The 18,049-nt window shown below is 44.0% G+C and overlaps 1 protein-coding gene across 4 annotated transcripts in view; it reads right to left on the bottom strand.

The window, feature by feature from the left end:
- LOC139441672 (E3 ubiquitin-protein ligase HECTD1-like) overlaps positions 1–18,049 on the bottom strand; it is a 74,567-nt gene that overhangs the window by 51,153 nt on the left and 5,365 nt on the right. For all 4 annotated transcript variants that reach the window (XM_071222474.1, XM_071222476.1, XM_071222475.1 and 1 more), the window contains exon 2: positions 426–660. In XM_071222474.1, the coding sequence (XP_071078575.1) occupies positions 426–660 (235 nt within the window). The remainder of the gene's footprint in view (positions 1–425; positions 661–18,049) is intronic.

The following is an 18,049-nucleotide window of genomic DNA, read 5'->3' as shown; positions in this document are numbered from 1 at the left end:
TCCAAACAGCATCCTTACTATCTCCAAACAACATCTGGTTCAAATGTAGGAATTACTGTCAAGCACTGTAATTCTAAAACTAGATGAATTTAGACACGGTCATGTTGTGAGGAATATGGTTGAGATCTGTCACGTGGAAGGAAGGCAGGGTCTACGTACTTTGATACACTGCTATATGAATATGGTTGTGATCTGTCAAGTGGAAGGAAGGCAGAGTCTACGTACTTTGATACACTGCTATATGAATATGGTTGTGATATGTCACGTGGAAGGAAGGCAGAGTCTACGTACTTTGATACACTGCTATATGAATATGGTTGTGATCTGTCACGTGGAAGGAAGGCAGAGTCTACGTACTTTGATACACTGCTATATGAATATGGTTGTGATCTGTCACGTGTGGAAGGAAGGCAGAGTCTACGTACTTTGATACACTGCTCGGCCAGGTCCTTGCTGGTGCGGGAGGACATCTCGGCAACAACCAGCCGGTTGCACAGAGCCTTGATGGCGCCATCTACAGCCACGATTCTGCGAGTGCACTCAGCGGAGACGTCCAGGTAGTAGGTGATGGCACGGGCCGTCACTTCCAGCACGTTGTCTGGGGCACACTCATCCAGGAAGATGCGGCACAGAGCTGGTAGGAAGGTGCGTGGAGGGCAGCTGGAAGACAGAACACACGGGTCAGACGTACGGCAAGATTGGGAAACAGAGGCAAAGAAAAGCACAGATCATGTCAGTTTAGACATACTTCAGGTGTAGCTCAGATCATGTCAGTAAGGACACTTCAAGTGTAGCTCGGAACACGTCAGTAAGGACACACTTCAAGTGTAGCTCAAAATTTGAAAGAGCCACTGCTTGTTCTATGGGGGCAATACTTCTCACAGTGTGTCAACCTAGTGAAAGAGGCCAGTCCAATACATGTAGCAGTGTTAGAAAACTGGCACTTGTCATATAGCATGTGTAGTGCCCAATAGTCAAGGTATCATAAGGACTAGAAGAAATTTACCTTTTTTTAAGGGGTTTGCCGTATGTTATCATTATAAGGACTAGTGGACTAAAACTGTTACTTTCTATCGCTGGAAGGTCATAGACTAGGGAGAGTTAAGGCTAATAGTCTGCTGGTTTCTCAGAAAATCTAGTCAACTTTCATAAACCACCAATGAGTTGCGGACTAGTTATATATGGCCAAAGGTTTCTACTACACCTGTAGAAATCAGAGCTCATATACAGGATACTTGACAATTGACTTCACAAAGACTGGATTGACCAAAGCTGACACACTCCTCTGACAGTAGGACTGCAGCAGCACCGTTAGGGACACGCCATGTTCCTACACCACATCAAGGGGGACACCCATCATAACTGACCACATCCGGAGATACCCATTATAACACATCACATCCGGAGATACCCATCATAACACACCACATCCACTGATACCCATCATAACACACCACATCCGGAGATACCCATCATAACACACCACATCCGGGGATACCCATCATAACACACCACATCCACTGATACCTATCATAACACACCACATCCACTGATACCTATCATAACACACCACATCCGGGGATACCCATCATAACACACCACATCCACTGATACCTATCATAACACACCACATCCACTGATACCCATCACAACACACCACATCCACTGATACCCATCATAACACACATTCAGGCAATCAACAATTGGAAACATGTGGGCAGAATCCTTACTAAAGGAACATATGTGTTAGAAATCCCTCTGGCGAGTGAACTGTGTACAGAACTATGGCACTAATCCCGTGATACAAGCAGTCTCTCCAGCTCAGCCTCAACGTGCTGGTAATTACAGCTGGGGATTTCGGCACCTACAGAGGTAGGGTGCACCTGTCTTGTATTGATGTTTGAAGAAAGTAGACATGGAAACACTGATTACTGTTACCATCGTACTCTACGTAACTGGTGCCCCCTTCTGTAATAATGACCACCTGTCAATCACTGGATTGTCTGGTCTAGACTCAATTATTTACAGGCCGCCGTCATATAGCTAGAATATTGCTGAGTGCGGCGTTTAACAAACCATTTGGAACGTTTAACATGGTGGCTGTGATATGGACCCATTAACTTTGTATTTATTTGGAACACTGTTTATTATTAACATTTTTTATAAATGCTGATAAGGATTTGAAACAAACATGTAACAAAAACATAAGGAAGTGCAACAACAATATTATCATGATTATCTGTAGGAAAAGTAAAATATATTTCAAAAGTGCTTGTCTGAGTAAAGCTTGTGCTGAGCAAACAAACACTTCACACAAAGTTCCTCCATGTCTGCCATGACACGGAAGATGATTCATCACCAGGAAACTCCATCAAGATGAATGTAAAAATTAAATGGGAAACTTCCTCGTCAAGAAATGTTACAACTATAATCTGTATAATTTCCAGTGAAAACCTGGTACGAGCTGAAGGTACAGTATTGTCTGACAATATATATCATAATTACCCTATCTATCTTCTCTAATATAACTGGACTTACGAGCTGAAGGTACAGTATTGTCCAACAATATACATCATATTACCCTATCTATCTTCTCTAACAAACCTGGACTTCCAACAGACACTCGGTCAACACAATCTGGAACACTAGAGGCTGGGTCAGAGAGACACTCAGATTCCAATGCACAATGGGGCCAGGAAAAAACATTTATGAATGATCCCCTTTGTATAATGAGTGAGTGAGTGAGTATGGTTTTACGCCGCTTTTAGCAATATTCCAGCAATATCACGGCGGGGGACACCAGAAATGGGTTTCACACATTGTACCCATGTCGGGAATCGAACCCGGGTCTTCGGCGTGACGAGCGAACGCTTTAACCACTAGGCTACCCGACCGCCCCCTTTTGTATAATGAATAGACCCTGATGCGACGTCCAGTGTAGGAATAAAAGATAGATATTAACCTAATAGTGTCTGAGGATATCTTGAGGAATGACAATATACAGCAAGTTGACAGTCTCATCTCATCAACAGCATCCATACTCATGATGTTGTTCTCCAATTGGCATTGTAAAATGAATGTATGTGTGTGTGTGTGCTGCAATCCATCTTCCCCATGCAAGGGAGCTAACTGACTGTAAACAGGTAAAAATCCAGTTTCCACCGTTGCCGAACTAGGCTGGAATTCCTGGGTTCTATTGTAACGCCACCAGTGGCTATTACGAGTTATGCCCCTTATATGTCCCTCCTATTGACCAATCAGATTTCACCTCTCATATGACCATGATGACTTGCATTTGCTTCAAACAAATTGGTGGCGCCCAGTTTAGACGGTCTGAACAATAATCACAATCTATATTGTAAAAACACAGATCTTACTTCACAAAGTGCATCAAATTACGCGAGTAACTTGATTAAAAACATGAGAATATTTGGAAAATATATGTTGATGTTTTTAGTTGACGTTAGACATGCTTTGCAAATCCTGCAAACGACAGATTTTGATTGGAATATGCATAGACTCGTTAGTCCAGCCAAAATATAACTCCATAATTCCAGCCTAGTTCAGCAAAGGTGGAAACTGGACATTCATAGTCAGTTAACTCCCTTGCCTCGGTAACATGACGGCAATCTGACTTGTTGAACATAATCATGTTAAATGAGTTTGGATCAAAGACATTTTTTTATTTTTTTTCACTGCGAAAGAATAATTTTCTTGAAAACATTTTAATTCAAAAATACATTTATAAACATCTGATGCCATGAATGGATGACACATTTAAAAAAATATCAAGATAAATATCAATATTTATCAGAACAACTTCAATAAAAAATCTTATAACTAGGCTAAGATCATCAGGTTCGATATAGATTTTCCAGGAATTGAATTTATCTGATAACAAACCTGCAAATCAGAAACCACATGTTTATCTCTAAATTTGAGCATGACATATGGCCTGGGTATGACATGATGTGTGGTATGGGTATGACACGACATGTGGTATAGGTATGACATGATATGTGGTATGGGTATGACATGACGTGTGGTATGGATATGAGATGACATGACATGTGGTATGGGTATGAGATGACATGACGTACGGTATGGGTATAAGATGACATGTGGTATGGATATGAGATGACATGACATGTGGTATGGGTATGACATGACGTGTGGTATGGGTATAGGATGACATGACATGTGGTATGGGTATGAGATGACATGACATGTGGTATGGGTATGACATGACGTGTGGTATGGGTATGAGATGACATGACATGTGGTATGGGTATGACATGACATGTGGTATGGGTATGAGATGACATGACATGTGGTATGGGTATGAGATGACATGACGTGTGGTATGGGTATGAGGTGACATGACGTGTGGTATGGGTATAACATGACATGACATGTGGTATGGTTATGACATGACATGTGGTATGGGAATAACATGACATGACATGTGGTATGGGAATGACATGACGTGTGGTATGAGTATGACATGACATGTGGTATAGGTATGACATGATGTGAGGTATGGGTATGACATGACGTGGTATGGGTATGACATGATGTGTTGTATGGGTATGACATGACGTGTGGTATGGGTATGACATGAAATGTGGTATGGGTATAATATGACGTGGTATGGGTATAACATGGCATGACATGTGGTATGGATATGACATGACATGTGGTATGGGAATAACATGCAATGACATGTGGTATGGGTATAACATGACATGTGGTATGGGTATGACATGACTTGTGGTATGGGTATAACATGAGGTATGGTATGGGTATGACATGACGTGTGGTATGGGTATGACATGATGTGTGGTATGGGTATGACATGACGTGTGGTATGGGTATGACATGACATGTGGTATGGATATGAGATGACGTGTGGTATGGGTATGACATGACATGTGGTATTGGGATGATATGTGGCATGGGTATGACATGACGTGTGGTATGGGTATGACATGATAAGTGGTATGGGTATGACATGATGTGTGGTATGGGTATGACATGACATGTGGTATGGGTATGACATGATATCTAGTATGGAAATGACATGATGTGTGGTATGGGTATGACATGACGTGTGGTATGGGTATGACATGACATGTGGTATGGGTATGACATGACGTGTGGTATGGGTATAACATGAGGTATGGTATGGGTATGACATGACATGTGGTATGGATATGACGTGTGGTATGGGTATGACATGTGTGGTATGGGTATGACATGACATGTGGTATGGGTATGACATGATGTGTGGTATGGGTATGACATGACGTGTGGTATGGGTATGACATGACGTGTGGTATGGGTATGACATGACATGTGGTATGGATATAACAAGATGTGTGGTATATGTATGACATGACATGTGGTATGGATATGACATGATGTGTGGTATGGGTATGACATTACATGTGGTATGGGTATGACATTACATGTGGTATGGGTATGACATGATGTGTGGTATGGGTACGACATGACGTATGGTATAGGTATGACATGACATACGGTATGGGTATTACATGACATGTGGTATGGGTATGACATGACATGTGGTATGGATATGACATGATATGTGGTATAGGTATGACATGACATATGGTATGGGTATTACATGATGTGTGGTATGGATTAATGACATGACATTTCAAAGACACAGCATCTTAGCATGACATCACCAGATACATACTGAGTACAACATCTTAATATTCCATAACACATTGACACAGCATATTGACACAGCACATTGACCTGTGACACCTGCTACGTAAATGGGAACAGTTTACTCAGCACACATCATTCAGCAGTCCATGTGGGGGTCGGGTGACTGCACCTGGTGGAGTGAGACAAAGACAGCCGTGGTTCCAACACACAATGACGAAGTACTCCTGGGACACGAGATCCCTCGCAGGTGATTTGTATCAGTAACTGTGTCAGTGGAACACCAACAGTCATACAGTGTGTCCGACTACAGCCATTGTCCAGTGCCGGCCACCTACAGTTCATACAAGTACATCCTGATCAACGGGGTGAAAATACTGTTGGAATGTTCCACACTCCGGAGCTTGTTATAGATTGTATGTAAGTATATACTGCGATAATATCCCACACTGGCTTTGTTATGTACAGTTTGCGTGTTGGCATATACTAGAATGCTGATGAAACATCGGGCATGGAGCACAGGGCACCAAGAAACTGGCATGGAGCACAGGGCATCAAGGAACTGGCATGGAGCACAGGTCACCAAGAAACTGGCATGGAGCACAGGGCACCAAGAAACTGACATGGAACACAAGGCACCAAGAAGCTGACATGGAGCACAGGGCACCAAGAAACTGGCATGGAACACGGGGCACCAAGAAACTGGCATGGAGCACAGGGCACCAAGAAACTGGCATGGAGCACAGGGCACCAAGAAACTGGCATGGAGCACAGGGCACCAAGAAACTGGCATGGAGCACAGGGCACCAAGAAACTGACATGGAACACAGGGCACCAAGAAGCTGACATGGAGCACAGGGCACCAAGAAACTGGCATGGAACACGGGGGAACCAAGAAACTGGCATGGAACACAGGTCACCAAGACACTGGCATTAAGCACAGGTCACCAAGAAACTGGCATGGAGCACAGGGCATCAAGGAACTGGCATGGAATACATGGCACCAAGAACCTGGCATGGAACACGGGGCACCAAGAAACTGGCATGGAGCACAGGGCACCAAGGAGTTGGCATGGAACACAGGGCACCTGAAGAAGCTTTTGTTGAACGCATGCATGAAGAAAGTGTGAAATCAGTATTCTTAGCAAGAGATCTGATTCCGGTTGGAATTCTGGGCCAATAAACTGCTCCATCCTCGCACCTTCAGCTGATGATACTGGATGCCAAGTCCACCACGTCAGACTGTACATAATGGATGATGTTAATCATGTATATCTATTTGTGTCAACTAACACCAGCACATACAGGAGGGAATCAATGCCATCAATAGCAGGTGGCTGAGAACCAGCAGTCTTAGGCTCTGCAGATACAGAGTAGTGCATACGGTACCAGTAGATATGGCACCAGTAGATAGACACCAGTAGATACGGCACCAGTAGATATGGCAACAGTAGATACGGCACCTGTAGATACGGCACCACGAGGGTTATGACAGCAGTAGATTATACAACACAAGTAGATACAACACAAATAGATACGACACCAGTAGATATGACACCAGTAGACATGGCACCAGTAGATACAGCACCAGTAGATATGGCACCAGTAGAAAGACACCAGTAGATACAGCACCAGTACATATGGCACCAGTAGATACAGCACCAGTACATATGGCACCAGTAGATAGACACCAGTAGATACGGCACCAGTAGATATGGCACCAGCTGATAGACACCAGTAGATATGGTACCAGTAGATATGGCAACAGTAGATACGGCACCAGTAGATACAACACAAGTAGATACGACACCAATAGATACGGCCCCACTAGGGTTATGACAGCAGTAGATTATACAACACAAGTAGATACAACACCAGTTGATACGGCACCAGTAGATACGACACCAGTTTATACGGCACCAGTAGATACGGCACCAGTTGATACGACACCAGTGGATACGACACCAGTAGATACAATACCAGTAGATACGGCACCAGTAGATACGACACCAGTAGATAGGACACCAGTGGATACGGCACCAGTAGATACAACACCAGTAGCTACGGCACCAGTAGATACGACACCAGTGGATACGACACCAGTGGACACGTCACCAGTAGATACGACACCAGTAGATACGACACCAGTAGATACGGCACCAGTAGATACGACACCAGTAGATACAACACCAGTACATACAACACCAGTGGATACGACACCAGTTGATACGGCACCAGTAGATACGACACCAGTAGATACGGCACCAGTTGCTACAACACCAGTGGACACGTCACCAGTAGATACAACACCAGTAGATACGGCACCAGTAGATATGACACCAGTGGATACGACACCAGTAGATACGACACCAGTTGATACGGCACCAGTAGAAATGACACCAGTTGATACGACACCAGTAGATATGGCACCAGTAGATATGACACCAGTAGATACGACAACAGTAGATACGGCACCAGTAGATATGGCACCACGAGGGTTATGACAGCAGTAGATTATACAACACAAGTAGATACGGCACCAGTTTACACGGCACCAGTAGATACGACTCCAGTAGATACAACACCAGTGGATACGACACCAGTAGATACCACACCAGTAGACACGGCACCAGTAGATACGACACCAGTAGATAAGACAACAGGGGATACGACACCAGTGGATTCGACACCAGTAGATACGACACCAGTTTATACGGCACCAGTAGATACGGCACCAGTGGATACGACACCAGTGGATACGACACCAGTAGATACAATACCAGTAGATACGGCACCAGTAGATACGACACCAGTAGATAAGACACCAGTGGATACGACACCAGTGGATACGACACCAGTAGATACGACACCAGTTGATACGGCACCAGTAGATACGACACCAGTTGATACGACACCAGTAGATACGGCACCAGTAGATACAGCAGCAGTTGATACGACACCAGTAGATATGACAATATATGGCACTAGTTGATACGACACCAGTAGATATGACACCAGTAGATATGGCACCAGTAGATATGGCACCAGTGGATACGGCACCAGCAGGTACAATGGCACCAGCAGTTTTCGTAAGCGAAAGTTAGTGCTTCTGCCCTTTACTCACTTCAGTGTTCATGTATGTGAAACCTCAGGAAGGAAACATCAGTTATACAGATACTATTGATAATATTGATATGAATATTGAAAAGTCTACATCGGGTAATTGCAAGAATTATTGTTATACTATTTTCTTTTATTTACAAATTAAGAGTGTTTCCATTTGTATCCTCAAGATAACTATCCCCAACAGGATTTTATTCCCACCTACTAAAATCCATACTATCCATGACAAGAAACCTTCAAGCCACGACAACGAAAACTGCAGACTACATGAAACGGAGACTGGAAATCCTGGAGTCACTTTTTCAACAAAATCAGTTTTGCTGGAGCAGAGTACCAGGAGACAGGGATGATCCAGTAGAAGCCTGTACAGCTGTCTCTACTGCTGAGAGCAGTGATCAGGAAACATGTGTCTGAGTCAGGCATCCCATCACTGCTAATTACATTCACAGCGCCACGCGCACACACACCACTTGGTCACGCTGAGTCCACTGTACTGGTCCAGGTCATTATCAGCAGGGAAGCTTCACAAAGTCAGAGAACACTGCAAGACAAACTTCCTCAAATGCCAACAGACAGATCACTTGTGGCATGCCTTAGATGGGCTGTGAAATGATGGTGATGGTTTGGCCTGAGCCTCACATGAGCTAAACACCAACCTTTAGGTCATGATGATAATGATTGACCTAGTGTGTCATATAACTACCTGCATGTTCAGCTGTGTTTCCAACAGTCCAACAAATGTATGTACAGGCCTTAACCACTCCAGCACCAGTGTCCTTAATGAGACACAACATACGACAAAATCATAACAACCCCTTCCTCCCACACACACAGACCAACATGATTACTTAGCAAATAGAACTAATATTACTGTTCAAATCAGCAACTACATATCCCACAATAGGTCATCAACATCAGACTAACATGGTCATTGACCCAGCCCAGGTCATCATGACCTAGCCATCCAGGTGGACTTATGTGGTACACCACTGAGTATATTTCATCAACAATTACCCCAAGCCAGTTACATGCAACAACAGCATGAAAGTCACACCAGCCAAGTGGCTGATTCTAATAATAGCCTGATATATGGTGTGCAGCTAGGCCACACTGCTCCAACCCCTCTAATGTAGAGATGCCACGACAGCCCCGCTCTAATGTAGAGAGGCCACGACAGCCCTGCTCTAATGTAGAGAGGCCACGACAGCCCCGCTCTAATGTAGAGAGGCCACGACAGCCCCGCTCTAATGTAGAGAGGCCACAACAGCCCCGCTCTAATGTAGAGAGGCCACAACAACCCTGCTGCAATGTAGAGAGGCCACAACAACCCTGCTCTAACGTAGAGAGGCCAAGACAGCCCCGCTCTAATGTAGAGAGGCCACAACAGCCCCGCTCTAATGTAGAGAGGCCACAACAACCCTGCTCTGATGCAGACAGGCCACAACAACCCCGCTCTAATGCAGAGAGGCCCCGACAACCCCGCTCTAATGTAGAGAGGCCACAACAACCCCTCTCTAATGTAGAGAGGCCCCGACAACCCCGCTCTAATGTAGAGAGGCCACAACAACCCCGCTCTAATGTAGAGAGGCCACAACAACCCTGCTCTAACGTAGAGAGGCCACAACAACCCTGCTGCAATGTAGAGAGGCCACACCCTAATTTATGGTCACCCCCTAATTAATGGTCTCCTCTTTGCCCCCCCCCCCCCCCCCCCCCCCCCCCCCCCTAAAAAAACAACAACAAAAAACAAACCCACCTATCCTCCATCACTTATTTGGCCATGTTTTTTGTTCACAAAAGTATTTCTTTCTGAGCCAACAATCATTCCCATCATAAGCAAGTGTCAGGAACACAAACATCTAGGCCACAAGTCACAAACAGCTGGGGGGAGGGGTCACAAGTTTACTGCTTCACCATGTTCACTGTTTTGCTGGTTACACACAATAAACCCTGTTTTATGTGCTTATCCTCTACCCTGCACACTACACTACACTACACGAGGTAGGTGTTTGCTGGATACAGTCATGATGCCCATGACACATTTCAAAGGGTGAGAGACATGTTTACATTTGTCCCCAGCTGTAAATAGCCACCTGGCCATCAGCGGAGTTATCACATGTGGTAATGGAGACAAAGAGATGCTTCTTTTGTCCTCTGACCTGAGGACAGTTGCTGTCAGTGCTGCTAGTTGGAGGATCAGTGCTATCTCTCAAGGGTTCATGCTTTGTCAGCAAGTATATTTCACGTCCCCAGAGACATGCATCTACAACACAGAGTACTGCAGAGGAGAACTAGTGCTTTTGTCTGTCTGTTTCTTTGTCTTGTCTGTTTCTTGTTTAACACTGAACTCAACAATATTTCTGCTGTACGACCATGATCTGTAAATAATTGAGTCTGGACCAGACAACCCTGCGATCAACATTATGAGCATTGATCTATGCAAATAGGTTGGATAACATGCATCCACAAAGTCAGCCAGTCTGACCAACCAATCCTGTTAGTCGCCTTTTACAATAAGCACAGTCAGCTGAAGCCAAATTCCCACCCATATCTTCAGGAGGGAGTACTAGGGAGTACTAGGTGTACTAGGTGTACTAAGTATACTAGGTATACTAGGGGGTACGAGGGGGTACGAGGGAGTACTAGGTGTACTAGGGAGTACTAGGTGTACTAGGGGGTACTAGGGGGTACTAAGGAGTACTAAGGAGTACTAGGTGTACTAGGTGTAACAGGGGGTACTAGGGAGTACTAAGGAGTACTAGGTGTACTAGGGAGTACTAAGGTGTACAAGGGAGTGCTAGGTGCACTAGGTGTACTAGGGGGTACTATGTGTACTAGGTATACTAGGTTAACTAGGTATACTAGGGGGTACTAGGTGTACTAGATGTACTAGGTGTACTAGGTATACTAGGTTAACTAGGGGGTTCTAGGGGTTACTAGGGGGTACTAGGGAGTACTAGGTGTACTAGGTATACTAGGTATACTAGGGGGTACTAGGGAGTACTAGGTGTACTAGGTATACTAGGTATACTAGGGGGTACTAGGGAGTACTAGGTGTACTAGGTATACTAGGTATACTAGGGGGTACTAGGGAGTACTAGGTGTACTAGGGAGTACTAGGTGTACTAGGTGTACTAGGTATACTAGGGGGTACTAGGGAGTACTAGGTGTACTAGGTGTACTAGGTATACTAGGGGGTTCTAGGGAGTACTAGGTGTACTAGGTATACTAGGTATACTAGGGGGTACTAGGGAGTACTAGGTGTACTAGGTATACTAGGTATACTAGGTATACTAGGGGGTACTAGGGAGTACTAGGTGTACTAGGTATACTAGGTATACTAGGGGGTACTAGGGAGTACTAGGTGTACTAGGTGTACTAGGTATACTAGGTATACTAGGTATACTAGGGGGTACTAGGTGTACTAGGTGTACTAGGTATACTAGGTATACTAGGGGGTACTAGGGAGTACTAGGTGTACTAGGTGTACTAGGGGGTACTAGGGAGTACTAGGTGCACTAGGTGTACTAGGGAGTATTAGGTGTACTAGGTGTACTAAGGTGTACTAGGTGTACTAGGAAGTGCTAGGGAGTCAATACAGTCTTTGCCAAAAACATCTGAGTCTACCAAACTTTTACAAGACTTGATCTTCGGCCTAGTAGCTACAATTGCACGCAAGATGTTGTAGTCGATTATCATGCCCTCTCGCTGGAATTGAATCCCAAAATATATAACCATGGTAACTCACAATACAGATTTACTCCTTGTAGAATTCTGGAAGCCATCAGTTAAATCTTCCAGGTGACTGGCAACCAGATTTCTCCACAAACATAGGGACACCAAGGCATCATCAAGCATCAACATGATCCAGTGACTGGACACTGCATGTTCTTTGTTGAAATGTAACCTCAATTTCTAAATTCTCTCTCTTTTCTGGTGCTTGGCATGGGGAGTTTGAGGTAGGTAAGTTAGTCTGCTTAATATTAATGAGCACACTCTGACGACATTTATAACATTCTTTTGCTTCAAAATATGGTACTGCTATTGTCCTACTGACCACCATGCCTTTTTTGTCAATACCTCAGAATTTAGAAAATTGTGGCAGACCAAAACAAAATTCCTACACAACCTACAATTCCTGAATGAGAAAACCAAACCACTGAACAGACAAACAACAATGTTTTCTTTGCGGTACTATTAAGTCTGTATAATTGTAACTGCTCCACAGGTTATCAGTGGTAATAACAATGGCAGCCTGGACTCAGTGTTGTGGAAGCACTAGGGCACTGGGTGGTGTGAGGCTGGTAATAACAATGGCAGTCTGGACTCAGTGTTGTGGAAGCACTATGGCACTGGGTGGTGTGAGGCTGGTAATAACAATGGCAGCCTGGACTCAGTGTTGTGGAAGCACTAGGGCACTGGGTGGTGTGAGGCTGGTAATAACAATGGCAGTCTGGACTCAGTGTTGTGGAGGCACTATGGCACTGGGTGGTGTGAGGCTGGTAATAACAATGGCAGCCTGGACTCAGTGTTGTGGAGGCACTATGGCACTGGGTGGTGTGAGGCTGGTAATAACAATGGCAGCCTGGACTCAGTGTTGTGGAGGCACTATGGCACTGGGTGGTGTGAGGCTGGTAATAACAATGGCAGCCTGGACTCAGTGTTGTGGAGGCACTATGGCACTGGGTGGTGTGAGGCTGGTAATAACAATGGCAGCCTGGACTCAGTGTTGTGGAGGCACTATGGCACTGGGTGGTGTGAGGCTGGTAATAACAATGGCAGCCTGGACTCAGTGTTGTGGAGGCACTATGGCACTGGGTGGTGTGAGGCTGGTAATAACACTGGCAGCCTGGACTCAGTGTTGTGGAGGCACTATGGCACTGGGTGGTGTGAGGCTGTCGGTCTGTACTGACACCTGGTACAGAGGGTGCCAGCTCCCTGCCCACACGTCACACCACAACAGACAGGCTTCACCCAGTTCACATAACAACAACACAACCAAAATCAATTTCAATTTCTCGTGTGTGACAAAAATTGATTTCCTTACGGTGTTACCTGCTGATGCCCACGAAGTTGCAGCTATGAGGTTTTCATCACGGCCAGCAGTCAACTATACCCAGGACAGTAAAATACAGGAAAAAATGGAACTGTTTTATTCTAAAGCCTTATGAAAATAATGTTGTGATTCTAAATACATTTATTGTCAAAACAAGGTAGTAGCCTAGGTAATAGGTACAGTTTGTTGGATGTGTTAGTTATTTTTAAAACTGCATCTATGTTGGAGAACAACTGAAAATGTCTGGTACATTTTCCCATGTCCGTTGGTTACAACTGACAAGAGTTAGGGTCAGTCTGGGTATTAGAATCCCATGTTTTTCAGGCCTACAAACAGTAATTGTGGTCTGGGTATAAGAACCCCATGTTTTTTCTGGCCTACAAACAGTAATTGTGGTCTGGGTATAAGAACCCCATGTTTTTCAGGCCTACTAACAGTAATTGTGGTCTGGGTATAAGAACCCCATGTTTTTTCTGGCCTACAAACAGTAATTGTGGTCTTGGTATAAGAACCCCATGTTTTTTAGGCCTACAAACAGTAATTGTGGTCTGGGTATAAGAACCCCATGTACCTCAACTATGCCAACAAACTCATTCCTCAACTATGACAACAAACTCACTCCTAAACTATGACAACAAACACACTCCTCAACTATGACAACAAACTCACTCCTCAACTATGACAACAAACTCACACTGGGACCACACTGTTGAATGTAGGCATGGCAGATATAAGTTGAATGTAGGCGTGGCAGATATGTGTTGAAAGTAGGCGTGGCAGATATGTGTTGAATGTAGGCGTGGCAGATATGTGTTGAATGAAGGCGTGGCAGATATGTGTTGAATGTAGGCGTGGCAGATATGTGTTGAATGTAGGCGTGGCAGATATGTGTTGAATGAAGGCGTGGCAGATATGTGTTGAATGTAGGCGTGGCAGATATGTGTTGAATGTAGGCGTGGCAGATATTTGTTTGAAGTAGGTGCGGGCCTGGTGGTCACCCAACACTGACCGCAGCCAGGTTACTGACCTCCACTTCACGGCCAGCCTCAGGGACAGAAATGTCCTTTCTTTCAAGTGTGCCACAGGCCAGGCATACAGATGTTTACAGGCCTTTGGTATTAAAGTATGTCTGCTAGAAGAATAATCAATGATATTTCACTGAGGCTAGATAATAAGTAGTTGTAATAATATCCTTCTTTTCATTTCTGAATACCAAAATATTAATTTTATTAGGATATCAACAAAAACAAAATGATGTATCAAGTCATATCATAACTGTAACAAAGCAAAACATATTCAAATCAAACATTTCATACCAAATTTCCCACACATCAAACAAGAAATAACCAATTTATATTACATCGACAGAAATATATCATATTCACAATGTAAATACACACAGTTCATGAAATTTTGGTAACTCTGTCACAACCTATTCATGTAAACCCGCGAACTTGCACAATCCAACAATATGACACCGGAATAGTTTTTGTTTGTTATCTTCTATAGATATACTTTGAAACTTGTATGTATTTAAGATTGCATGTGAACTATATTCTGTAAACTTTTTGTTGTGTATGTCCAAAAAGAAATAAAATCTAAACTTGTATCCAGGTCTGTCGTTCATGTTTTTGGAGCTGATAACATAAGGACCAGATGCCATGGGGTGGGGCTGATAATATAAACCACTGGCTTGCCTGTCACAGACTTCATTATTTACAAGCTGAAATAATTGTGGGGGTAAAACTGGAATATTGGTGATAGTGGCATACACAAATAGGCACTCACTCACCCACTCACTCACTCACCCACTCACTGGGTGCTCAGGACACAAATGGTAGGATATTTTTGTCGTGATGCAAATCTCCAAGTATAATGAACAATTATACTATATCGAAACAGGTATAGATGCATTGTAGTATTCTAGAATACAAATCACCTACTTGAACAAACGCATCACAACATTAACAACCAATGACGCAATTTCAACCAACTGCTGCCATTACGTGCAACACAGATGTGTTCATTCTGTTATTCTGGAACTTGCATTGCGCTATGACCATGTCAAGTACTGTAGTTTATGGCCATTCAACGACAGATGTTGTCTCCTGTCACAAAGGCTCGGCTATAATGCAGTGTACATACAGACTTCCACGGAGGGTGACAGGAGACACACAAGCTACATTACCTATAGTGCCTTACCATGCTTAACTTTAGGATAAGAAACGTAATGTTTTCTTCTTTGAAAAAATATCTGAGAGATAGACCGAGGGTGTGAGTGAGCTTATTCTTTAATGCCATTAGGGATTTATGTAGGATGATTTAACTGAGTCCCCCTCACAGGCAAATTGGGAAAACTTGTTATCTTGTCTAAATTTGGATTTTTCATTAGTTTTATATTTTCATAAAGTCAGAGGTATTTTGAGATAGCATTTAATGCAATAATATAAAACACAACATTAAAAGCTGTACCTATTTATCGGAACAAGTCAACTCCTGGAACAAGTCAACAACTAGAACAAGTCAACTACTGCAACAAGTCAACTACTGGAACAAGTCAACTCCTGGAACAAGAACAAGTCAACTCCTGGAACAAGTCAACTCCTGGAACAAGTCAACTCCTGGAACAAGTCAACTCCTGGAACAAGACAACTACTGCAACAAGTCAACTCCTGGAACAAGTCAACTCCTGCAACAAGTCAACTCCTGGAACAAGTCAACTCCTGGAACAAGTCAACTCCTTGAACAAGTCAACTACTGCAACAAGTCAACTTCTGGTGTATTGCTGATGACGCCGACCCTCCCAGGTGTAAGAGTGGCGCTGGAGTATCGCTGATGACGCCGACCCTCTCAGGTGTAATAGTGGAGGGGGTGTATTGCTGAAGACGCTGTCCTTCCCAGGTGTAATAGTGGAGGTGATGTATTGCTAATGACGCCGTCCTTCCCAGGTGTAATAGTGGAGGTGGTGTATTGCTGATGACGCCGTCCTTCCCAGGTGTAATAGTGGCATTGGTGTATTACTGATGACGCCGTCCTTCCCAGGTGTAATAGTGGAGGTGGTGTATTGCTGATGACGCCGACCCTCCCAGGTGTAACAATGGGGGTGGTGTATTACTGATGACGCCGACCCTACCAGGTGTAATGGTGGAGGTGGTGTATTACTGATGACGCCGACCCTACCAGGTGTAATGGTGGAGGTGGTGTATTACAGATGACGCCGGCCTTCCCATGTGTAATAGTGGAGGTGATGTATTACTGATGACGCCGTCCTTCCCCGGTGTAATAGTGGCGGTGGTGTATTCCTGATGATGCTGACCATCTAAGGTGTAATAGTGGCGGTGGTATCTTACTGATGACGCTGACCATCACAGGTGTAACAGTAGTGGTGGTGTATTGCTGCTGACGCCGACCCTCCCAGGTGTAAAAGTAGTGGTGGTGTATTGCTACTGCTAGTCATGCCAATATGCTCGTCCTCTGCAGTAGGTAATCATGGTAATTACCTAATATTTATTTCATGATGGGATCAAAGTGATTAATTACCAACTTAGGAGAAGGCCATGTAAACCTTAGGCAAGGTGGACATGACTAGGATGATGGATAGATCGGACTTCAACCTTTAAAGGCCACTAATGACATTCTTGTCTAGCTTGCCATTTCCCAGCACCTGTGACACTATGACATAACCAGGACTGTCAAAGGTCAACTCGAGGTTGTATCAAGGTCTGCCAGCCCCACTGCTAGATGATGGTCGGGGCTCACTGCTGCAGAGGTGACACCACATGCATGATAGTGATAGTGATGAACACTGTTAGCATTCCAGGAATGCCATCTGAGCCAAAAGACATCCATTACCTTATTCAATCAATGGAAACATTTTTATTAAAGATATGCAAAAGATGACAATAGAAACATTATTGAATATTAACTGAACATTGTACATAGCCACACCATACCATGTATACATGATGTAGGTATGTGGAATCAGCATCATGGTTTGTTTAACAGCTACAAGACAGGAGGCCCCTCCTCGTGTTGTATTAAACACCATCCATTAACCTCTTAATCTACACATGTTAAATTAGCACTTGCAATATTAGATATAGATGTACTTCACATAGATATTCAGGCAGTCTGGTATTTAGACTGCTTCTATACTGAAACAACTGCTTGTATACA

This window comes from Haliotis cracherodii, unplaced genomic scaffold, assembly GCF_022045235.1.
Source record: "Haliotis cracherodii isolate W230 unplaced genomic scaffold, xgHalCrac1.p SCAF_42, whole genome shotgun sequence".
Taxonomy (NCBI): Eukaryota; Metazoa; Mollusca; class Gastropoda; order Lepetellida; family Haliotidae; genus Haliotis; species Haliotis cracherodii.
Note: the sequence above shows the minus strand (reverse complement) of the source record. Positions and strands in the feature narration are given on the sequence as shown.